This window comes from Toxorhynchites rutilus, chromosome 2 (assembly GCF_029784135.1).
Source record: "Toxorhynchites rutilus septentrionalis strain SRP chromosome 2, ASM2978413v1, whole genome shotgun sequence".
In the NCBI taxonomy this organism is placed as follows: Eukaryota; Metazoa; Arthropoda; class Insecta; order Diptera; family Culicidae; genus Toxorhynchites; species Toxorhynchites rutilus.
The window spans coordinates 255,504,862-255,531,000 of NC_073745.1; the positions used below are offsets into that span (position 1 = coordinate 255,504,862).

The window sequence follows — 26,139 nt, forward strand, 5'->3', positions numbered from 1 at the left end:
GATTGTGTTCGATTTACCCCAGCAAAATCTTCAACATGTTTGTCCCGCTCGCCCCAAAAGTGTTAAAGGCCACACAGATTTACATGGCATCCCAGACGCAGCAAGAAGGAATTTCAGCTATGAGCAGAACACACACGTAAACAAATAATCATAAAAATGCCTTTTTCCACTCTATTTATATAATTTTCCACATGTGTGCAATTTTTCTTCTGCCAGCCATATCTGGCCTTCCCGTGCCGTGTTCAAATCGACAATCTAGAGCAGCGTTTCGCGACGACGACGACTGAATGGGATGGGGAGCAGCATGGTGGGTTGCGATTTCGGCTCTCTAAAAGTGAGTCAAATTGGCTCTTAAGTAATGGCCCTGAGAATGGATCGTTTAACGTCAGGTTGGCAGTTTAGATTTGAAGAACGGTTCGCAGCTCGTTGTGCGAGGGCGAAAGCGCGCGTTGTTCCTAACACGATTAGCAGCTGACTGAGGGTGGAAAACGCCACACCTAACGAATGACAATGTCCTAGCTATGTCGGCCCTACGGGTCCTTCTTTGGCTTGCAACATTCACGTTTTTATTGAACACTCACCGAACCTGTTGGAAATGTCAGCTGCCGCTTTAAAATGGGGTTTTCGCAGCGCTGTTAGCTGGTGAATCGATGCTCTGATTGGCAGAGGAGTGGAAAAAGAGACTCTGAACGGAGAACAGCGAAAACAAATATGAAGTGGAGAAAGTGTTTATTTTTCCTGTAAAAATCAACGATTATTGCAATATACTCGGCTGATGGAGTTTTCCTTTCGTTAAGAGCTTTATGGAAGTCAATCAAATTTCATGCTCCAAAGCAGATTGACACTTGATTTGATTGCAGGTGTTTATCCGGTACAACGAAAAAATTATGGCATTTGAGGATGCCCGATGGCATACAAGTGTTATTCGTTTTGGAGGAACTAGTTTCAACGAATATGAAGTGCTATCATCTCTTATTGTATGAGGTTAATGAATCGTTATTACCAGTAAAACAACTTGACTTGACTAGGTAACTAGCGTTATAAAAAAAATATTCCAAATGGTACACATTTTCACAGACTCTTTATTTCCAAATCCTCACAACGGGCGCTTACTGCTTTCGCATAATGCTTTCAATGCTGAAATTACTCGACTTTAAGCCACTTGCTCTCAACCGAAGGCAATCTGGCGACATCATGCTGGCACCGGGAGGGTTCCCTAGCTCTTCCGCTAACTGGCTGTGTTGTGGTTCCCCTTGCGGTGAGCTGTTTACATTTCCACACTCACCATTCTCTTCCGGGGGATAGCACTGGGACAATCTACCGTAAGCTTCATCTTCCAAACAGTCGCCTGTAGCGCTTGCAAAGTTTTTAAATTTCACCGCATTCAGTTCGCCTAGGACTGCATCCAGCGAAGGGAAATTCGATTGAAATTTATCTAAATAATTATCGGCAGCGCTCGCAAACTGAGAGCCATCGACCGCGGGTGTCTTCCTTGTCGTGAATCCTGCGGTGTCGATGGCGAGGAAGCTCGTTAGACTGCTGTTATCGGTTGCTTCATCAAAATCTCGTTTCATGTTTTCATTTGTGGAAATTGGTCCACCTGAAGCTGATTGTTGCTCATGATACTTGAGTTGATAGTGGTGCTGCTGCTGATGCTGCTGCGTGGGTGGTGAGGAGCATGTCGAGTTCGATGAGTCGCACGGCGATGAGGAAGGCATCAGAAGCACACCAGGTAATGAAGAGCTCGACAGCGAAAATGCCGTTTGGCCGGCGAGTGCCCCCGGGTAACCGCTCGGTAAACTTCCCTCCAATTTGTGGCCGCCTATCAGATGATGAAAATCGTCCGCAGATGTTGTTGTTTTAATGAATTCCGCAGCAGCGGCCGCCGCTGCAACTGACGAAGAGGAAAATGCCATCGCGAATGGTGATGCCTGTGGATGTGAGAAAACGAAATGTGATGTGAGAAAATTGGACCAGCGTCCTACTTAGATATCAATCTAAAATTGAGGAAAAATTCTTTGCCGTTGTGGGAAGGAATGTGTCGGGCAAAAAGGAAGTAAATATGAGTAAACTATGTTCCATGATTCGACCCATATTTTATCATGCGCACCTGGAAATGGCCATTCAGGATCATTTTAGCGTTCCGCTGGCGACGCGTCCTCCGTCGGCGATAATTGCCCTGCTCAAACATATCGTTTGCCGAAGGGTCCAGCATCCAGTAGCTGCCCTTGCCACCGCCACCAGGGAGGCTTCCATCGTGCGAGTCTACCTCGTCGGCCGAAAGGCCCGTTTTGGCACTGGTGGTTGACGATTTATCACGAGGTACCTTGATGAAGCAATCGTTCAAGGACAGATTGTGCCGAATTGAGTTCTGCCAGCCTTGTTTGTTCTCCCGATAATAAGGGAAGCTGTGGATGAAAAAATACAGTTAGGGGAGAATGATGAAAACAGCACTCAACTTCTAAAATACTCTATAATACCATACTGTAACTGTGTAACTGTGTATAATCTATGACATTTCGGCTTTAAACTGTGTACTATGAAGCAACCCCATCTCCGATACATATTGACCTTTGCGGAATACTCTCCACATCATGCTGGCTCCCACAAAAGACATTTTTCATTTTCCTAAGACCAAATCCAATTGAGATTATTTTTATCTCATATCAAAAATAGTCTTTAGCAAAACTAGTCATATATATATATATATATATATATATATATATATATATATATATATATATATATATATATATATATATAAATTGAGTGATATCTGTCTGTCTTTCTGTCTTTCTGTCTGTCTGATTCTTATGGACTCGGACTGCCATACGAATGAATCACAAATTTCTGCATTACTCGAGAATTAATCAAGCAAATGAAACCACACTAGGCAAACACGATGTTTATAATTCAAGAACATCATGTACAAACATATCACCCGATGTCGCAGTATTCATTGCTTTCGTTTCGTTTCTTTTCATACACGGAGAGAAATTATTCATCCCAAAAAATTTCTTCGTAGAATACTTTTTAACAGCAACGAACTTGAAATTTAGTTCGCATTACAAAAGTTGCACGAACTAAGAGACTATGAGTTCATGCACATTTTGCAAGTCTGATTAAATAATCCTTGGTTTCGTGCAAAGGAAACATTCTCTGAATAGAAAGAAGCTTTCTATGAGAATCTTTTTGCGTGCATGTTGTCAATCGAAGTCTGGGGAACCGACTGCACAGCGGGCGACGTCGTACAAATGCTGACAAAAAAAAAATACCCAAAAATTAGTTTTAGATGCAACCTTCAGCGGAACACAGCAGAACCAGCAGAGAAATTTCAGCGGCTAAAACACACCATTAATTTTTCGATGTTATCACAAACTGAATGAAGGAAAAAACTAAAAGCTACACTTACACTACAATATGTGTGCATGCAATTGCATCATCCTTTTTTCTCCTCTTCTTCGCTCGTTTTATAGCTCGGGTCGCGTTTGTCGCGAACAAGCAGTATTGGCCATTTGTATTCAAAGATCCAGCCAAAATTGTTGCTCCCGTGGTCGAGTGGTTAGCGTCACGCCTAACATGTCACTGCTGAATAATTCTGGTACTTTATATTCGATTAAAATTATATTGTAATCAAAATATTGTAATCAAAATTTGTTGTGGGTAACTAAACATCTCCGCCACGCTCCATTCAATTTTAGTACTTGTTCAAATAGCTAATAATAGCGAATGTTACATGAATTCAATATATAAATTGATGCGTGCACTAAATAATGATATCAATTGTGAAAAACTCTGATATCAATCGACGTTGGTTTTGTTCAGAACAGATAAAGAGGTTTATTTTATTTGCCCAATATTTTAGACGAAGCACCCATTGTCATGATAGGAAAGCATTTTTTCTATATCAACATACGAACAACACCACGCGTTGAGTAGTGGTGGTGTGGTGTCCGATTCGCTTCTTCTACTCTACGCACTGCCGGTGCTTGGGGTGAAAATGCAAGAGAAACTGTACACCATGTTCGAACATCATGTGAAACATTAGGATTAAACATGGTATGTCCAAACATACTACGAATACAAACATGGCACATTTTCAAACATAGGTACGAAAAATTCATGTTTGTGTTCAAACACAAAACTGCGAACAGCAGCGTGGACATGTTTATCCCGGACGCAATGTTTTTTGTGAAACATGAAAGACTGGTGGTTAGACACTCCACCCTTCTCTCTAAGGGGGGGCTGCCATACAAATTAAACACAAATTTTTGCATTACTCGAGAATTAATCAAGCATATGAAACTAAATTTAGCATGTGGAGGTTTTAGGGTGCAATAAATGATTCTATGGTGGTTAGGTATTCCTCCCCCTTCTTTTAGGGGGGGGGGTCTGCCATACGAATGAATCACAAATTTCTGCATTAATCGAGAATTAATCAAGCAAATGAAACCACACTGGGCATAAGGAGGTTTTAGGGTATAGTAAATGTTTCTATGGTGGTTAGACACTCCACCCCCCTCTCTAAGGGGAGGCTGCCATACAAATGAAACACAAATTTATGCCTTACTCGAGAATTAATCAAGCAAATGAAACCAAATTAGGCATATGGAGGTTTTAGGGTATAATAAATGTTTCTATGGTGGTTGAATACTCCTCCCCCTCTCTAAGGGGGAGCTGCCACACATACGAAACATACATTTCTGCATTACTCGAGAATTAATCTGCTGTAACACCAATCGATGTGAATTCGCTAATGAGTTTGTCAAGAGCGATCGCTTTCACCACCAGCGGGAGAAGCTTGATTTGGTTGCTGCCTGGGTAACGGCGTTTACGTTTTCGACCGACGCGCCGAAATCGCCTACTTCGCTGTTGTTCGATGCTGTGTCACACTCGCGAAGGCTCGGTTCAGTGCGATCGCTTTTCACTGCACCAACATCGCGTGCATCATTAGATGACGCATGCCTCGAAATGTTATTGCCCCTGGAAATGCGTTCGTTTTTTGCAGGACTCGAGCCTGCCTTCCTCTTCTTCTTGCTCATCAGGATCTTTTCGTGACGAGTGATACAAAATGAATTCATTACAGCAAATGAAAAAAATAATAGAGACAGCCTGATTGTGTTCTACTTTTTCGACTCGGGCAAATATTCATGTAGCGAAGATTATGCTTTGTATTTGGTCGGTGTAGTTTATTATAAACTCTTGAAACCGAGCTAAACTATCACTGAGAAACGACGGAAAACGACCACAAAACGAGCAAAAGCACGATAAAGTGATTCTGCGGCATGATAACACTCTACCTCACATTTCTAAAACCCGTTAAAACCTACTGGGATGGGGGTCTTCGTAGTCACATTGGTTGCGCGTTCGATTAGTAAGCGATCGATCGTGAATTCAAAACTCAGGGCCTCATTACCCGTATTTGTGTTGTTATAGAATAACTACGTCCACGCTACAATCATCAGCGATGGAGATCGATCCACGGTTGAATGGTTGAATGGAGATTCATCCATACAACTGCTCTGTTCTGCAAGAAACATCGGGCTTTTGTTCTATTAATAGCACAACAATGATCATTTCAACTGTCTCCGCTGTCCGGTGGTCTATCTGAACAATGGAATAACAGAAGGAATACTCTTACGCCTAAATGGCTACTGTGTAATGTATCATATGTAATGGTATAGAAGGAATACTAAAATGGCAACTGTGTAATATGATATTTATAGATACGACAAAACATGTGACATGTACACGATTTAAAGCTGGCTCTGTTACAGGTATATTGCTAATGAGCCTGAAATAAATAAACAAATGGGATAGAAAACCTACTGGAATACACTCAAACGGGAACTCTTAATCCACCAGCCTTTCCCTCAGATATTACATCGTCTAATTACTACTTGTTCCGTTCGATGACACGTGGTTTAACTGGTCAGCATTTGCACTCACAGAAAGGCATTGAAAATGGATTGATTCCTAGATAGTCAATAAACGAAAACTTTTACCGTAACGGTATTCCGGCTCTGCCAGAAAGATGGAAAAAGTTGTAGCTAGGGGCAAGGGGCAATATTTTATATTCTATTGTGACCATTTTTTTCACAATAACGTTGTATTTCTTTGCACCCTTGCACCCGTTTCAAAGCAAACCATAAATCGACGCATATCTGCAAATTAGTATTGGAGAAATTATCAAAGTTCTGAGCAGCCAATTCGTGCACCTTTGATCGGAACAACAGAAAATTGTAATAATGAGACTCACTAAAACTTAAAACAAGTTATAAAACAAAGTTTTTCTTTCAATATTATTCTCAAACGCATCAATTGCAGTTAAGAGCGATCTTCAGTGATGCATTTTGCTAAGCTCACAATAAAATGCACGTCACTCGAACCCAACAAATACTTAATACAGCGAGAAATGTATAAATTGGCGCAGGCAATGTTGGCCAGGAATATCCGATCGAATCGATCAAAGATCTGAACTAAATGTATTGTCTGGACATCAGAAATGAATGCACAGTCGTCAACACGACCGCCAAGGCGGAACCAAGGCAGCCCCAAGCCGCTGAGGTGATGCGGCCGCAGACTCGCCGTCGGAAGCGGTGGTCTCTCGCAAGCAAACCTGTGTTCAAACGATTGCCTGGTTCGTTTGAAACATAGGAGACGATCTCTCAGTTAGGTCCGAAAGAGTGTTAGCGTTGGACGGCATACGTTTGCCTGGTGCATTTAGTTTCCTTGGTTATTTTCAGCTTTGAAATATATTATTCTTATTTCAAAGCAAAAATTACCCGGGAAAAGTACGCTATCCAACGCTCGCAAACACTCGGTCGGATCTAATTAACACTTTGACGTCCGCACGTTTCGTAAAAAAAAATATCCGCTTGTCGACGGCAGCGGTAATTCGAATTCTTGGCTTGTCACCGCCCGTTCTTGACATTATTGGGAAATTATAAATTGTTGAGTTTTATTAATCTCATCGTTAGTTTTCATAAGTTCCCAGCCCTGTTCCCCTACTTTCATGAAATTTCGAAGATATACATACGTAAATATTACGAACTTGTCCTTATTCCCCCCCACCACATGTCCATGCGGGTAATCATCGAAAAAATGTTCTGCTTTTCGGTCAGTTTTAATTTTAGTAAAAACATTGAAAAACATTCGGCTGATAATTCGAAGAACAGTATATTGGAATGCAAGAAACTGCATTTAAGTTTGGAGAAACATGAGTTTCGAAAGATATAATTGAAGTTCTTCTTGATATGCCTGTATTTCCCCACCTCACCTACTTATAGAAACATAAGCTTAGGCCGCCTATGTTCCTTATCCTCGTTAGATGGGAACTTCACCCTTGGTACATTAATCTCGAAATAAGTTTCATTACGAAAAATTTATTTATAATAAAAATTGCGCTGCGGTGGCGTTAATACGTGAGAATCAAAAAAAAAATCATGTTATACAATTGCAATTGTGCAAATTGCCGCTTCCGCCTTGGGTGCTAATGTTTCTACTTTTTTGCGGCGGGGGTGCAAATCAAATCTTCCGCCCCGAGTTCCAAAGCTTCACTCGACGCCACTGCCTCTACCGATAGTTCACGACCAAAAATGAATTCAAAGTCTAGCTCATCGCGGCTCGCATATATACGAGTCTGTTCGCATGGTTCGACTCGCGAGCGAAGCGAGGGAATGAGCAGATTTAGGGTAGACTAGTCATGGATTAGACGACATTCTGGATTAGACCAAACCAATTTTACTCACAGTTTGTATGCGCCTTAATTGCTGATTATGCAACACAAGGATAACCTCCCACCAAAATATTCTTTGAAACTTAAGCGACAATAGATATAATAGAAAGGATAATCTGAAGATATCAAACTGTTCAATATTCAACGATTCACTTTATTCGACTTCATTTGAAAACATAAAATGGAACACTTTATCACAGGGCCGGGCAGGGCATGGTAACAAAAGTCCCTAGGGGAGCCGCGGGTAAGACGGACAGTGGGGGTATAATGGACAGGTGGTTAATTTGTATAGTTGCATTATTGTTGTGACTGTTTTCTTTTAGCAGATCCTCACGAAAACTCTAGCGTTAGTTCGGATCAGCTTTAGCTGTAAATATTTTATTTATAATAAGGTTTTGAATTCAACAATTACAAATTACTTACAATTAACAGTTTTTCTCCGTACAAATTCTTAGGTAACGCAGTTTCAATTTTAGGTTAGGTTTACAATCTAGGAATAATTTTTTTAATTAGGTAGGTAGGGTCTTCTAATAATTCAAATTTACTCACGGCTGTAAATATATGTAAATAGTTTTAGATTTTACCAACCGATTTTAAATAGTTTTAACTAGAATAATAAAGTTTCACTTTAGTAGTTCAAACAATTGTCTTCCAACACGAGATGTCTTTTTTAATAATATGCCTCGTCACTCGATGACATTTCGCAGATGAGAGAGACTTGCCTCACTAGCCGAATGTTGCGGAGATTCCCACAGTTGTTCTACAGTGGTCGCCGAGGGGTACTCGACGTCACATTCCCCCGCTCGTAAACCATCTGTTTCCGGTTTACCTTCACTTACGACGTCGATGAGCGCCAACTTCACAACCGGCCTTCTGATGACACCCTTCGATGTCTGCACCCAGGCTTGTCGGACCCTTCCATCCTTCCCTCGTACAACTTTATCGACCTTCCCTCTTATCCATTGGTTCCGTATAGTGCCTTCAACAATCAACACCAAATCTCCTTCGGCGATATTTTTCACTTCATCAAACCATTTGGATCTCCTGGAAATTACCGGCAGATACTCTTTTATCCAGCGCCTCCATATCCCGTCTGACAAGTGCTGTGCTAGCTTCCATCCACTTCTCAAAGTCGCTCTAGGATCAACAGGCATCGCTGATAGCTGCTTCACTCCACTAGAGCTTCCTAAAAGGAAGTGATTAGGGGTCAAAGCTTCTTGGTTGGCTGACTCTAGTGGAATGTAGGTCAACGGTCGCGTGTTGACCATGGCTTCTGCTTCCACAATGACCGTTTCTAAAACCTCGTCGTCTGGTCTTCGTTGTGCGTCCAGAATGGTCCCAAGAGCTGCCTTCACCGACTTCACCATCCGTTCCCACGCGCCACCCATGTGCGGAGCACTCGGTGGGATGAATGACCAACGAGTCTCAGAGTTCGTGAAAACCGTAGCCAAACGTTCATTGCGTTCTTTGATCTCATTTTCCAACAAATTGTTCGCTCCGTGGAAATTCGTCGCGTTATCACTGAAGATTTCCGCTGGTGATCCTCTCCGTGAAACAAACCTTCTCACTGCCATCACACAGCTTTGCGTCGATAAGCTATGGACAACCTCCAAGTGGACAGCGCGGATAGTTAGGCATGTGAATAGCGCTATCCACCGCTTTGCGTTACTACGACCCACTTTTGCGAGGACTGGCCCGAAATAGTCCAACCCTACGTATGTAAAAGGCCGTACATAAGGAGTCAACCTAATCTTCGGCAGCGGTGCCATGGGTGGAGCGCGTGGATGAGCATTATAGACCTTGCACCACATACAATTCCTAGATACCTCAGCAACGATAGATCGTAAGTTCGGGATTTCGTAGAGTTGTCGCAGCTCGTTTACCACGGTCTCTCGATTTGAGTGACGAAAACGACGATGAAACGCGTCTACAAGGATGAATGTTATGCGGTGTTGACGCGGAAGAATTACTGGGTATTTAGTTCCATATGATATCCACTCGGCATTTCCTAAACGGCTACGTTTGCGCAGGACGCCGTCCTCGTCCATGAACGGCCACAGCTTGAAAATTGGGCTCGACTTCGCTATGGATCCATGCAGCTTCTCAGGATCTCCTTTCGTGTCTTTAAGCACGGTGATCTCCGATATGAAAAACACTTCTTGAGCCTGCCGCCACAGAGTTATTTCCGCCTTCTTCAACTCCTCTTTGGTTAGACGTCCCTCTTCCGGCGTTTCGTCACGTTTGTGGCGATGGTAATTACAGAAAAAGCGGTGAACGTAGGCCACCGTTCTGTGAAGTCTTTCCCAACGACTGAACCTTGAAACGTCGACCAATGGGAGTTTAATCGATTGATGCACGTTGCAGACCATTTCCATTTCTTCTTCGGTAGGCTCGATAATTTCGTTGTTGCCTGGCCATAACTCTTCGGAAAGCAGCAGAAAATCTGGCCCCTGGAACCAACGACTGTCAGAGCTAATATTTGGCCCTGATCCCCACTTCGTAGCGTCGTCTGAAACGTTCAGTCTGGATGGAACCTTCCTCCACTCGCCAACGTCGGTCGTCGACAATATTTCACCTATCCTGAATCCCACAAACTGGTGATACCGGCGTTGATCCGATCGGATCCAGGCCAAGACAGTGGCTGAATCCGTCCACAGAAAACGCTTCGTCACTGGTATAGCGTGCATGGATATGATACTATTGAGAAATCGAGATCCCAAAACGGCTGCCTGGAGCTCAAGTCGTGGAATCGTTAACATTTTCAACGGTGATACCTTTGACTTTGCCGCTACAAGGGTGATGGCAGGACCATTTGGAGTGTCGACCCGAAAATACACGGCACAAGCGTATGCAGATTTGCTTGCGTCAACGAAAGCGTGTACTTGCAGCGATGAATAGCTTTCTACAACGGCGTCAGAAAAATAACACCGCGGAATGCGAAGAGTGTTGAGCTTAGGTATGAGTTCAACCCACTTTCTCCACTGCATCCACAGTTTATCGTTGATTCGATCATCCCATCCAATACCAGTTGCCCATATATCCTGCATAAGGATCCTGCCATGGATCAAAAAGTAAGCAATAAGCCCCATTGGGTCAAAGAAACTCATCACTGTCCGCAAAATTTCTCGCTTCGTTGGAATGTGCGACTCCTCCAAGACGTATTAGAGGTTCTCTGGTAGATTTACGGTGTAAGTGAAACTGTCGTTGCTGGTTATCCACTTCATTCCTAGCACGGACTCGATTCGTTCTCCCTTTTCGGTCCGAATATCCTTATCCGCATCCGCGGACTCAGCTCCTATTAATGCTGCAATTCTCGTATCGTTCGAGAGGAAATTTCGAATTTCGAATCCACCTTCCAAGTGAATCCTTTTCACCTCACATCCTATCTTCACTGCTTCTTCCACCGAACCGAAACTATCGAGATAGTCGTCCACGTAGTGGTGATGAACTATAGCTGCTACTGCGCGAGGACATTCTGCTTCGAACTCCTTGGCATTCAAATTTTTAATATATTGAGCGCAGCTCGGGGAGCATGTAGCCCCGAAGATGGCTACGTTCATGACGTACACGATTGGATCTTGATCCGGGTGATCTCTAAACAAGAACCTCTGACACTGACGATCTTGTTCCCGTATGAAGAATCGGTGGAACATCTCCTTGATGTCACCGGTCAACGCAAATCGATATAGGCGAAACTTGCTCACAACCGTTGGTAGGGATGTCAAGTAATCAGGACCTTTTAGTAAAGTGGAGTTGAGGGAAACGCCATCGACCGTAGCAGCTGCATCCCAAATCATCCTCAGCTTTTTGGGCTTCTTCGGATTGATGACGATCCCTAGAGGCAGTTACCAGCATTGGTCAGGACTTGTTGTTGACAATTCATGTTGTGTCGCCTTATGCGCATATCCTTTTTCTTCGTATTCACGAATTAGCTGGCGAACCCGTTCGTGAATGTCAGGATCTTTACTGAGCCGCTTCTTGAGAGAACGCAGCCGCTTGTAGGCCATACCATAACTGTTAGGAAATCGCACTTCATCCCAACGCCAGAGCAAGCCAGTTTCGAATCCACCTTCGATTCTCCGAGTGGTTGACTCCAAAAGCAATCGCGCCCGCTTGTCTTCTTCGGACTCTAGCAGAGTAGAGGGCGATGTTACTCCGGTATTGTCCAGCGTAATGTAGTCGCGTACAAGTTGGTTCAATTCTTGCTCTGGATCGGTCCATCCTCCAACGTGAAACCCACAAATAGTCATCGATAAAGGTTTTGTGGAGATTCCATAAACACTCCACCCAATACGGCTCTTGGCGGCGATGGGATCCTCCCATCCGCCTTCTCGGATTTTTAATGGAACAGTGAGCTTCAGGTTGTCAAGACCGATCAAGAGTTTAGGTGATACTTCTTCAAAATTTTGCAGGGGTAATCCACGTAGGTGCGGATACCAGCCAGATAGCTCCTGGTAATTCATCGTTTGCGAGGGTAATAGCAGTCCACCAACAGTACGCGCATCTACCAGCTTGAATCGCTTCGACATCCCGACTCCGGAAATTTCAGTGTTGACTCTGTATGATTTCGGTTCACTCCGCTTAATATTTCCAGTCCACTGTAAGCTCAGTGGCTCGGAAGTTCCATTTAATCCAAGCTGTTTGGCAACCGCATCCTCAAGCAGCGTAATTTGCGAGCCTTCGTCGACAAACGCGTAGATGTCTACCTGACAGTTGTTCCCATAGAGCGTGACTGGAATGATCCTGAATAGTGGTCCAGTCCTTGGATCCTTAAGATGGCTTGACGAAATAGCTGCTTGCACTGCGTTTGGTGCGTGCAAGAGGGTATGATGTTTTTGCCGACAATCGTTGATAGCGCATTCTTTCGCTGTCTTACACGGCCATTTGCCATGTTGATTCAGACATGATCTACACATACCATTCTGGTTCACAACTTTCATTCTCTCATCGATGTTCATCGCTTTGAACCTGCAACAATCTACTACCCGATGTCCTTCCACTTTACAGACCGCACAAGGTTTCTTGGAATTCCGCAGTCCTGAAGCGCCGCTGTTCGATTCCTTCTTCACGTATGACGTCTCCGAATGCATCTGTACCAAAACACGTTCCTTGGTTTTCTGCCTCTGCGTTTTATTTTGCTTCATCGTGGGAAAATCATCCGCTACATCATATGCTAGTTCCACTAGAGTCGCCATAAACTCACCAAACGAACCGAGGTCAACGTTGTGTAAGCTACTTTTATATGCCGACCATTTTAGCCGATAGTCGACCGGCAACTTGCCCACTAAGTCGTATAACAACGACGGATTCGATAAATGATTATGCTGTCCTGAGTTTTTAATATGCTCCACCAAGTTGTCGACCACCAGTCCGAATTCAATTATGCTGTCGAGATCGTTGACCCTCGGAGGAGGTAATTTCTTAATACGCTCCGTCATTGCTCGTATAAGCGTTTCAGGATGCCCGTACCGCATTTCAAGTGTTCGAATAACATGTGGGACGCTAGCCGGACACAGTAATCTGCTACGTACTGCTTCGAGGGCTAGGCCTTTTAAGCAGCGTTGCAGCCGAATGAGATTCTCGTCCAACGAGAAACCGCAAGTGGAGGTCGAACGCTCAAAGTTACTGATCCATATCGGCCATTCCTCCGGATTACCTGCAAATATGGGTAAATCCTTCCCCATCACCTGTCTGGCTGCCAACTGTCTACTCGTTGGGCCATCATAGTTGGTACGATGCTGATTCACTGTCGGGTTATTTGTACAATTAACGTCAATCTGTCCCTGAACTGATCCCGCTACGCTCTCTTGCGGTCCGACTACGTCGCAAAACACATCTTGCGGATTTGGATTTCCCATCGTATTTCTCTGTTCTGTTTGTCTGGAATTACTATGGTTACCACTACTTTCCGGATTACGATTGTCTTCGGTGTGAACATTCGTTTCGTGCACTGCATTATTACTGGCGAGAGAACGCGAAGCACCTCTTAAGGAGGGGTTCCTGCCCGCAGGAATGACATTAACATTCACTGGAGGGAGAGTAACGGTATTCTTGGACATCACTTGGTTATTAGTGATTGGATTTGGGAATACTACTGGAACTGGGTCGATTGCTAACGTGGAACCTTGATTCGTTCCCTCTATCTGCTGATTCGACTTTTCTAGCCAGTCTACAACTTTCTCCCTAGAATCAGTTTCACTAACTCCTACACTTGCCCTGCTACTACCGTACTCAGATGCCTGTCTAATAAGCTTTGCTTTCTCTTCAGCCGATTGCTTCCGAATGGCCATCTGTTTTCGACGAAACTCTACTTCACATGCCACTTTCTTCTCCATTAGAACCTTGGCATCCGCTATTTTCTTTGCTTCGTACGCCAACTCCATCTCTCGCAACTCCGTTTCCTGCTTCAGCTGTAGATCTTTCATCTGTTTTTCGACCGCCAGTTCTTCTTCCTGAACACGCTGTTGCTCGTTCAACACCTTTAGCTCCTGCTCCAGACGAGCTCTTGCACTGGAAGTGATGCTTGGTTCACCAGCATTGACCTTCGACTTCCGAGTGACTTTACTGCCGGTCGTAGACTTCGCTGTCAGCTTCTTCACCCGGAGAGTAAGTGTCTCAGTTGGTATTATTGGTGCCTTCGATTTGACACTTTTTAATTCCGGAACTTTTGGTTTAGCACCTTTCGATTCCGGGGCCTTATTTCCCGTGTCAGATGAAACATTTTCTGCTCCTTGCTTGGCGCGGAGTTCGCAGGAAGGACAATTCCATTTCCGATCTTTAACGCGCTCATCTACCTTCACACAAGAATAGTGATGCCACGAATCACAACTGTCGCATGCTACCATGTCGTCGTGAGTGTCGGGTTTGGAGCATGACGCACAATTCCTCTGTGCCATGCCTTGTACCTGCGATTCGTTCCCGCCTTCTGCCATTATCCGGAAAAGCGTTGTTAATTCTAAAGAATGTTGTGACTGTTTTCTTTTAGCAGATCCTCACGAAAACTCTAGCGTTAGTTCGGATCAGCTTTAGCTGTAAATATTTTATTTATAATAAGGTTTTGAATTCAACAATTACAAATTACTTACAATTAACAGTTTTTCTCCGTACAAATTCTTAGGTAACGCAGTTTCAATTTTAGGTTAGGTTTACAATCTAGGAATATTTTTTTTAATTAGGTAGATAGGGTCTTCTAATAATTCAAATTTACTCACGGCTGTAAATATATGTAAATAGTTTTAGATTTTACCAACCGATTTTAAATAGTTTTAACTAGAATAATAAATTTTCACTTTAGTAGTTCAAACAATTGTCTTCCAACACGAGATGTCTTTTTTAATAATATGCCTCGTCACTCGATGACATTTCGCAGATGAGAGAGACTTGCCTCACTAGCCGAATGTTGCGGAGATTCCCACAGTTGTTCTACAGTGGTCGCCGAGGGGTACTCGACGTCACATATTATGAATTTCAAATATCTGTTGATGGGAAACCCTTCTACATGCTATTCTATAATATTTAAACCATCCTATGATAATGAATACTGATCAAACGTGGAATAGAGAAACAAAAACCGAAAATCGAACATGGTTCCGCGTGTGGATGTTATTTTTGCGGCTTCGATATTAAGCATTTTTAGTGGTTTAATTGCAAAATTGAATTCGCTGATGGTTATATTTCGGTTTGTGAGTTGACAGAGAAGCGATATTAGGTATGTACAGAAAAGTAAATTCATTCGTAAGTGGTAAATTTAAATTATTGAAATAATTGCACTGGGGGGGAGGAGGGGGTTGAATGGACAGTCACTTCCATAATCACATCCAATGCATGATGGAAAGTGAAGGGAAGAATATTAAACTCTTTTTATATTGCTATCTCTTTTTGTTCTATTTCAGTTACTGGACGCACAAACACTGAGAGAGAGTGAAATTATTCCTCTCGCGAGCGATAAACCTCTACGCTTCGTATATTATGAACCTGTCCATATCCCTTCCACTACATGTCCATTATACCCCCCACCGATAAAAATGTTCTACTTTTTGCTTGTTTTATTTGCAGTAAAAAACATGGAAAAACACATTTTCAAAAAAAAACATTTGGCCAGGTATTTCGAAAACCAGTATATTGAACTGTAAGAAACTGCTTTTAAATTTTTGAAAACATGAGTTACAATTGAAGTTTTCCTTAACATGTCCGTCTTACCCCTATCTCGCCTACATGTAATATCTCTCTCTCTCTCTCTCTTTCTCTCTTTCTCGTACATACTCTCGCTTTCTCTCCTAATTGATACTTATACCCTGTACGGAAAACGTTACTCGCGAGTAAAACGTTTGTTACATTCATTCGTACACATGAATGAAAAATAATGGGTAAACTCGAAGAAATGAGGAATATAATTGTGTATAAGAGTGCCAATGAAAATAATCATCTTGAATTTTCGAAAGAAGCTTCCTGCTAAATGTTGATTCCCGTAAAAAAAACCCCTTAGGCAAAAATTCCAGCTCAAACGGACTTTATTTACTAGTGTCGCAAAGACGTCAAAGTTGATGTTTTTTCGACTACATGAAATCGGGGTTTTAAAAAAAAAAGTTGATTCAAATTATATGAAACGTCGAGATCTACTGTCACCTCGAAAATTTTTTTATCAAAAATCGACTCTCTGGGACTTTGCGGAATACGAGGCAGAACGTATGGTTTAGGGCAGGGATTCTCAAACTAGTTTGGGGCATAGCCCCCTTTTCCAGAATGAAGTGATCCCTTAGACCCCTGTAGCCAGTTTTTTTTCTATTCATACAAACTACTTACCAATTTAAAAACTTTGGTAAAGTGAGTAAAATTCAGTAACTATCACTTCTGGTTCTCAGATTTCCGTGAAAGGTGTAGTTTTGTTCCTTATCGAAAAATATTAAACCGTATTAAACCGTAAACCTATCATATTAAAGATAATTGAATGCAAAAAATTTTGGAAGTTTTTGGGAAAATATTGCACTTGCATATTGGATTTTATTTTCGTAATTATTGATTGTAATTGTTCTTATAGTTTACATGGCTTCGGACTAGAGAGCGCTACATATTTTTATATATTTTTTTTCTTGAAAACTTGAAAGCTGGAGCCGCTGGCAGCTGTTTATAAACAATACTGACAGCAATTCCAATATGGCTGAAAGTGCATTTCATATGATTGTTCCACCTGGTATATATATAGGCGCCGTGGGGAGGACAGGAGAAAATTCGTAAACAAAATTCGCTGCTAAGGTTGGGAATACCGGAGCTCTAAGACTGCGATGCAAAAATAAATTGTGATGTCGGAACATGAGCCGGAGCAGCCCACCTTCGACTACTACAATGATGAAGTATCACTTGGCTACGATTGTCCAAGTTTCCTTTCTATCAAGAAGCGGCTGGATCAATGAGAGTTCTATAAAGCAACAAAATCAAGAAGCCCGTCAAAGCGGAGTCGCCTCACTATAAAGTCAAAGGAGACTAGAGAAACATCTTCTGCTTTCATGACAACCAGTCATCAGGGTTACCATATCTACAGAATAATCTGTATTTATACAGATTTTTTGAAACCAAGAATCTGTCTTGATGTCAATAATGTATTTTCCTATCTCACATTTTATTCATATAGCGTTTGAATCAGTCTGAAAGAGAGTCATTCTGACATTCATATGTATCGTGATGCCCTGCTTTCTCATGTACGATCTGAAGCGGAAGGATGCAACAATCTATGTCATCTACTAGCGTTATAATAAATAAGTAACACTGTTTTTTCTTTTCTTTCTAAAACACAGTGAATTTTAATTTCAAAAGTGCGCTTATATTATATTTTTCTCTGAAAAGTCTTGTTTTAAAAATTGAATACACATAGGTTTACGTTTTCGGAAACATTTAGTGAGTACGAATAAAAAAAAATTGATATCGGTCACGGAAATTATCCAATCCAAATTTCATGAGGGATTCGTGATATACAACAATCGTACCTTCTAACAATATATTGCAATATAAATTAATAAATTTCCAAGAGTTTTATGTTAGAGTGCTTTGAAAATAGAATTTAAAAAAACTGTCTAGTCCGTGTTAGGAAAACGCATTGCGGTCTTTGCGTTTATAGTTATTTTAAGGCCCATAGCACCCAAAGCGAACAATTAAGATTAACTCAATTCAGCAAATATTGGAGCTCAAGTCATTGAAAATAATGATGAGTATCATTAGCACTCATAATGGGTCTAATTTCAATTGTATAGCAGCAATCAAATTTTCTACTAGTTCTGTACCTATAGTTTTTAAAACATTTTGTCAGCTAAAACGTTGAAATTTTCGAAGTCTGTCGGATCAATTTAACGAGACTGCTAAACCTTTTTTTCTCCAACTTTCCTTGTCTACTAGTTAAAGAGAATGAGAATTTCGAAATCGACATTTATATTGATCTCCAAAGTGAAACATAGCATCATAAACTTGTTGCATAGCACACCCGGTTCAGTGCCAACTCTGCGGGAGCTCAACTGATACGTCCTAAATGTGTCAATATAGTCAAATGCTTCTCGAATCGTTTCCAGCAATTTTTTGATCGGAATCAATGACGAAAACCAGTAACATCCCTTCGCATTCCAGATGAAACAGCAGGATTTGTCTGTCATAAAATGCTGACGAGTTTTTTGTATCCATCCATCATTGGATGCACCATGTGAAATATTGTGGATTGCACCTAAATTTCCCGATATTCCCAGATTTTCCCTGACATTTTATGAATTCCCTGATATTCCCGGTTTTTAAAGTTTTTCCAGGTAGTCGACACCCTGTAAAAAGGTTCAACTACAACCAGAAAATTTTGGAAATTTTCAAAAGCATCTGATGAAGCCACAAGACGTCGGTTTTGAAGCTGTAGAAACAGAAGTTACTGAGCTGGTAGTGTTACATAAAAAAGAGAAAAATATAAATCTTAATAAAAACATATCCAATTAATTTATTTAGAATGATGAAATTCTATCAGAACCTGTCCGTATCCTAGGGCTCATAGCAACTTTATGACCATTTTTAAAGCGTTGTGAGTTCTCTTATTTTTGAATCGCTGTCTTATTATGTTATTGTAATTGTTATAACAAAGCTACTTACACAGCGCAATGTAAAAAGCATGCCTTAGTAACAGTGTAAACTTTCATCACACTTCGATGAAGCATTGCATTTTCACTAAAGTTCTGGCTCCACGTGGATATCATCGATATCGTCAATTTCGTCGAATTCATAATAACTATGCCAATCAATGATACTAAACCAAAGATTATGTTTCAAAATTGGACTTTTAAATTGCCCATACAGATTTAATTGCAGATTTTCTAGGAAAAAACTAAGATTAAAAGATTTTTTGAGACCAAAAACACAGATTTTATTATGGGAACCCTGCCAGTCATGGGAGCAGTTAAATCAATGTTCGTTCGATATCAATACCCAATTGGGAGCAAAATTCATTTTAGGTTGTTGGACGAAACACCTAATATTCTTTGCGTTCTAAAGTATTATTTTGTATATCACAAAATTGACTTTATATAATATCAGGCTGCGCAGTTATTGTTCTCTCATCACCACTGACTTTTTAAACACGCGTTTTTTTCGCTTACGAAAATATCCGTTTTCTCAAAGTGTCCTAATATTAACAAGTGAGACATTTTATTAATTTTATTAGTGAAATATTTTTTCCTCCATCACATTAGTGTATTGTAATTTAGACAATCTCGTCACGGAGTTTAATAAATGCAACTAATCGAAATGCGTTCAGAGCTATTGACATGAAAACAAATAAAAACCGTTATTAAGCGTTGATTTACATTATACGATGATAGACTTTAAACTCCTATTGAAAATTTAGCGAACCTAGCTCTAACGGATTTAGCACACAAATAGTCAATCTGTAGAAAAATAATGCGAACTCAATCGGTAACTCAAGATGAGCTATAATGTTTTCAATTCCAGTTCCAAACGCTCGCTCTCTCGACTGAAGCTTTCGCCTTCACCACCATCATCATCATCATCATCGCCACAATCATCAGGATTGCAGTGCTCACATTTCGCATTGTTATATGTATTATGCACTTTACTATTCTATTCACGCCATCCTACCCCACAGCCACAGATAACACTCTCAATTGAGACGAAGATTATTTTTCTAAGCGATGTGTTCAATGCGCACCAAATGGGAAAACTATCGCCGTTTTTATACCTAGTTCTTCAAAGTGAAAGAAGTGGACTCTGCACACCGTGCAAAGCAACACACACCCTATAGTCATGTGGTTTTCAACAGTGGAAAATTGGGGGAAAAAAAGTATTAAGAAACAGCAAGAGCTGTCGGAGAGAAGGTTGTACGATCATAGCAGCGAAACTAACTCCATTCGAAAGTACTATTTTTCGACCCTTCAGACAAGATGAGAAATCAGAGAAAATAAGAGCACCAAGATACCGAGCCGGAATTGGCAATAATCGTTTTTCAGGCTCTTGTCAAATGGAGACTGCTTCCTGGATATGTGCCAACTTCTCAACAAGTTTCCTTCCTGATTGTGCCAGCCGACCGAGACTGGACTGGTTGGGGAACGTAAGGTAAGGAAACAACTTGCGCACGTTTTGTAGTGAAATTATATGTTATCGTAACATTTTGTTATGTATAATTTTTCCGAGGTACCTCAGTAGTGACGAATGTTGATTCGATATTTCGAAGCATTTCATTTCTTAGTATTCAATTTCTGTACCGTTGCTTCTATCACGAATTTAATTCGCGTTCCCACTTCACTGGATAATGGAGTAAGTCGAGAAAACACTCGTTTACAATCAGTTCTATTTACGAATGTTTAAAATAATGAAGGTTGTGTGGAGCAGTTCTTTTTCAAAACTACATTCACTTAAATTAATCTTTTGTGCATGCTTGACAATAACTTCCCTTTAAATTATAAAAGCATTGGAACCAGTCTAGAATACTTACCAACAAAAAACAACTTAACCTCTAACATAAAATAATAGAAGAGGGCACCATTTACTTGTTTTTTTCAGAAACTTCCTAATACAGTATATTCTCTAAATGTTCTCTGCGTCTATTTATTTATGTTCACAATATTGAAAAATTCTCCTTTTTCCTTATATTCGCTTCTGGGTACATTCCAATGAAAATATTTTCAGTATTTTTGTCTTATTGTACAGGGTCTTTCAGATTAAACGCTTACGCAAAAAAAAAGTCGAATAGCTCCTTATTAATAATTATTTTCGCTCCGTCGATGGTAACACTGCATTCCCCACTTCGGGAGGATAATATTCGGCTACTAGTGCAAAAGCAAAATTCACTGCTTTTACAACTATCGCAAATTGTTCTGGTTGAAGGTCTCTTGTCTCAAAGCCAGCCACTTATTCCCGTTGAAGAATCATTTTTTGAAAATTACCAAATCTTCTTTCAGATTCAGATTCGGTTATTTCGAGATTTAATTAGTTTTATTGAAAAAATATCCATTCCTTCGAACTTTGTCTTTCTAAGTTCTATTTCTGGTTTGCAGTTTAGATAAAGTTTAGACAGCTTTTATCATGGTCCATAAATAAGTCAGACTTCGAAATTTATTTTCAAATTTCATAATTTATACAGTGTCCTCAAATGCGGACTTGGATCTTTGGTAGCTATGTTAGATTACTTTTCCATACGTTTATGCTCAATGATTGTACTAGGATTAGGCGATCTATATAAAAAGATCGAATCGATTTTCTAAACGGCGTATAGATCGATTCACTGATTGAATCGGTACAAGAGAATCGATCTTTAAAAATCGAAAGCATTAAAGCATTAAAAGCAGTCCCAAAGCACATCCCAAATGAAGGCCACAAAAAAATTAGATCTCCGAAAAAAGTGTTTTCCAGAGCATTTATCTTGTACCATCCCTGGATTCATGAAATTTAATAAATTAATTAAAAACGCATCAAGAGAAACTCAACAATAACCCTCAGTAGCTGTCGCTAATTCTGATCATGTCGGAATTTGTACTGGATTAAATTGAAGAATGATCAAACTGACTTTGTTAGCAAGCCAAATGAAGTGTTTCAAAGCGGTCAAACGTTGCCATTATGTTTATGAAATTTGTCAAACGATATTTGGTGATATTAAAGCCGATGTATACTGAAGAACAAATTCACATATAGTTTGTCTGAGATAAAAAAAAATCGAAAAAATCGATCTTCTAAACATCGATTCAAGATCGCACAATCCTAGACCAAACATACACAGCAGCTCAATCTAGATTCACTATCACGAATTTGACATCCTCGAAAGCGATACAAACGTTGATGTTTATAAAATTTGTCAGATGGTGACATTAAAATCAACGTACACTAAAAAAAATCACAGGAGGATTGTGTCCGAGGCACGACCGCATAATTGACGTAGAATTCCGTTAGGCTATCTCTTGACTTTGGATAACATCGTTAAACTCTTTGATAATGATTTGGTGGCCTCCTGAAAAGGGCCGTTTTGTTTGGTTGTTGGGTATTGTTCGTTCACTCCACCAGTGTTTACCGAGTGATGATGACAGAAGGATGATAAACAGTCGTTGGATGGTGCGTATCAGATAAAAGATAGCGAAGTGGAACGAGATATGATGGAAACCGCCCTCTGTGATCCTAGACGAGATGCTTCCTGTGTTATGTATGGATGAAATAAAGAAAAAAAAACTCACCAATGTAATATAACATAATTACCAATACCGAACACAATTATCATTTTTTCTCATCAGTAAAAACATGTTACTTCAATATAGAGAAAACATATTAGAAATGGAAAAGGTAATTTTTACTTTCCGAGTGTTTATTCAACCCAATGCGAATTTTAATTGGACTAACAACACCTAATACGATATGTGGAGCCATCACTTTTTCTAATATTTCTTAACTTTTCCAATTTTTCTCGCTTTCCTTGGGGGAAAATGAAAACAACAAAACAGACAGCTTAAACCAAACGACCCGTTCTCGAGCGGGAACACACCTTGGTTTTTATTTATGAAAATTGAAATAAATTGAATTTGAATTTTTAACACAACTGCTACCATATACAATTTTACACTTACACTTGTGCTAATTTTTTTACAATACACGATCGGTCATCGATATGAATTTTCACGAAACAACCAACATTGAAGTTCCAAATTTAAATTTTATTTGAATCAATCTTATCACTCACTTTACTTGCAATATAAAAATGCCCCCAACTTTCATATATTTGCAACGCCGATTTCCCCCCCCGCAGCTTGGTTTTGATGTCTCTGTTAGGGTAGGGGAACACTTGGTTTTGATGTCTCTGTTAGGATAGGGGTTGAGATTTTTCAATTGTTCGATAGTTAGTTTTATGACATATATTATTCTCTTCAATATAAAAAATTGTTATGGAGTGCCGAAATCGATTGATACAAAAATTTCATCAATCCATCATGGAATGATTGAGCAATAAGCGTTTGAAATTGGACAATTTTCACGACGTGCTCGATTTTCGATTTTCAATTTGTACCCCAATATGTTTCCGAAAGACGTAATCCTATGTCAAAAATTGTGAGATCGAACAAATTGAAAGAAAAAGATCGATTTTTACGATTTTTTCGGGTACAAGGAATCGATCCGAGAAATCGGAAATCGAAATTTTAAAAATCTAACTTCTGAAAAACGATCCTAGATCGCCCGATCCTAGATTATACGCACAAACACGATTCAATTCAAGGTCATCAAACCCCGAAACTACCCAATTTGTGAACGTAATAAAGCCATGACATAATTACAACTTTTTTCTATAAAAGATTAATAAATCTTAAACGTAGTATGGTTGTCAAACGAGCTATATTGTAAAATAAACAAATCACAATTTGGATGACATCCATGTTTGATAGTACGGTTCATTATTCTCATTTGCTCATTTATGTTTCCTTGTGACGAAAACAAATGAAAAGCAACTGCGTTCATATTGAACTCATATGATAAGCAGAGTTTCAAAAGTAAACAAGTTTGGAAATAAGCAACACTGACCAATGGTCCAGGGAACGAATTTAGGTGGAAATTTATATATAGGGCTCGACAGCTATTCTATAGACAAAAACTGTCTTCGACAAAAATGTTTCATGTGATGGAGCGCTCATTTTTATGTTTTTTAAAATAGCGTGGCCGAAATAATGCCCTAGTTATTTTAACCAACTTTTTAAAACAAATATTTATTTTATCTTTTAATATAATCGACTTAACGCTTTCTTTTGAATTGCATATGAGTCACGATGGAAATTAAAAAAACAGGTTCACAGATAATTAAAAAATATCTTTGCAACTGTCGATTGACCGCAAATCGACAGAAAACTTTTAGCCCCACACAGTATTTCAAGTTTCTGAAAGCCGAACCTCATTTTAATATCAAGACAGCACTGAACTTAACCCTTTATAAGGCCGTGGAAACTATGCAAGGAATCGACTCAAACTTCAGAGAACATAATCCTCACATGAGGAAGAACACATACAGTCTATAGCAAAATTGAGTTTACAAATGCTACTTGACGATACTTTCCATTTATTTGGTATAAAATATTTTGAATACATTGTTTCTTTTGATGCATATTCATAACTCACCCATTTGACTAGCTTTACATGCAATAAAATTCCGAGAAATGCTTTCTGCTAATTGTTTATTCCAAAAAATTAAAAATATTCTCTATTCTAGGCATCGCAAAATTGAGTGTACACATTAAATTTCTCCGAACAAATTAGTCTTGTCAGTAAATTTCTTTGCGAATTAGCGTACTTTTTTTCATCAGTGATTGGTGACAACACTTAACCATTGCTTGGGCAGTGTCGGTTTTTGTTTTTTATTTATGTTTGATTTTTTTTTATCAAAATGATAAGTTAGAGAAGAGAAATAGATATTGTTACACGTACAGTTCTGAAACAAGGTCTTTTATACGAATGAACCGGAAACCAATATCTTTGAATCGAGTGGAAAACAGATGGCTTGGAGGAAACCAGGATCGGTGCTTCAGATTCAGCATTTGATTATAACAGTAAAACACGGCGGCTAGAAAAATGATGCATTGTGCATTGGCGGCTTCTGGTAAAATGTAAAATGGATCGATTTTACGATGAATATTTGTCGGCGCTATTAAATCGCGGTTTTTTTAACATAAAAATGACTACAAATTAATATCGTACACTTTTAGAAATCCTAAAAAAAATTAGAGTATTGCCAGATACCTTTAGATGTCTTTGGTCAAGCAAAGTATTGAAATAATATTCCAAGTGCGGCAAAAAAAATACACTCGAAAAATTAGAGGAACAGAGTGCGGAGTCGGAAATTTTAAGTGATTTTTGACATGCTGTATCTTCGTGAAAAATCAACGCATATCGATGAGATGCACATCATTTTGAAGCTACTTTCAGGTATTAAATAGAATATTTTACGTACATATTTTTATCTTGGTGTCTGTAGGCGCAACAATAACGGGAAGAAACGAAAAATCGATGTTTTTTCAAGAATATTCTGGACTAACACAATTTTTTGCCAACCAACTCAACAGCAAGTCCAATTAACCTTATCAACCAGCTTATATTTGGTTCTAAGAACGTTCCTGTAGGACCTTTCCACACAGAGATATTTCAGTTTGGATGAAATATTACCCCTTCATCTTTGATGATGAATAATTCAATAAACAACCATAGCACCGCAAATCGAAAGGCAGTTTTGAAAACTCCCATAAATTCTGCAAAAGTATAATTTGTTACTTTGACAAAAAAAATATTCAAAAAGCATTTAATCGCAAATCGTACAGTACAAGATCCTACGCGACTCTCAGACGAAATAAGTGCTAACTTCTTAACCTACAAGTAAATAATTTTAGAGAAAATGCTATTGTGAAGTTCTCGTTGTTTGAGAAAGCACATGTATTCATCCTTTTTTAGCTGGCTGTATTTTCCTTTTCCTTTATTGTGAAACTAGCTGACCCGGCAAACTTCGTCCCGCCCAAAATTTGTTTTTTGTTATCAATACCTTCAAACATTCACGTTTTCTTACTAAGCGCAAGTTCATGAGTCCAATCGCAGAACTGTTCATTGATTGATCTTCTAATCGACCCCGTTGAATTTATCTTTTACTAAAAAATTCCTAGTACTTCTACCAAAACTCATCATTATAATATCAGATTATTTTCAGATACAGACCCCTCCCTCTTCTCCCCTTTATAGAGGGGGGAGGAGTGTCTATTAACCATAGAAAAGTTTTGTGCCTCCTAAAATCGTAACATGCCAAATTTGGCTCCATTTGCTTGATTATTTTTAGAGTTATGCAGAAATTTGTTTTTCATTTGTATGACAGCCCACCCTAAGAGAGGGAGAAGTATCTAACCACCATAGAATCATTTATT

At 39.8% G+C, this 26,139-nt stretch overlaps 1 protein-coding gene across 1 annotated transcript in view; it reads right to left on the reverse strand.

Moving 5' to 3' along the window:
• Positions 1 to 1,109: 1,109 nt before the first annotated feature.
• LOC129766827 (fork head domain-containing protein L1-like) overlaps positions 1,110 to 26,139 on the reverse strand; it is a 34,998-nt gene continuing 9,968 nt past the window's right edge. The window contains exons 2-3 of the mRNA XM_055767425.1: positions 2,111 to 2,408; positions 1,110 to 1,931 (exon numbers count right to left, since the gene is read on the reverse strand). Coding sequence (XP_055623400.1) covers positions 1,110 to 1,931; positions 2,111 to 2,408 — 1,120 coding nt within the window. The remainder of the gene's footprint in view (positions 1,932 to 2,110; positions 2,409 to 26,139) is intronic.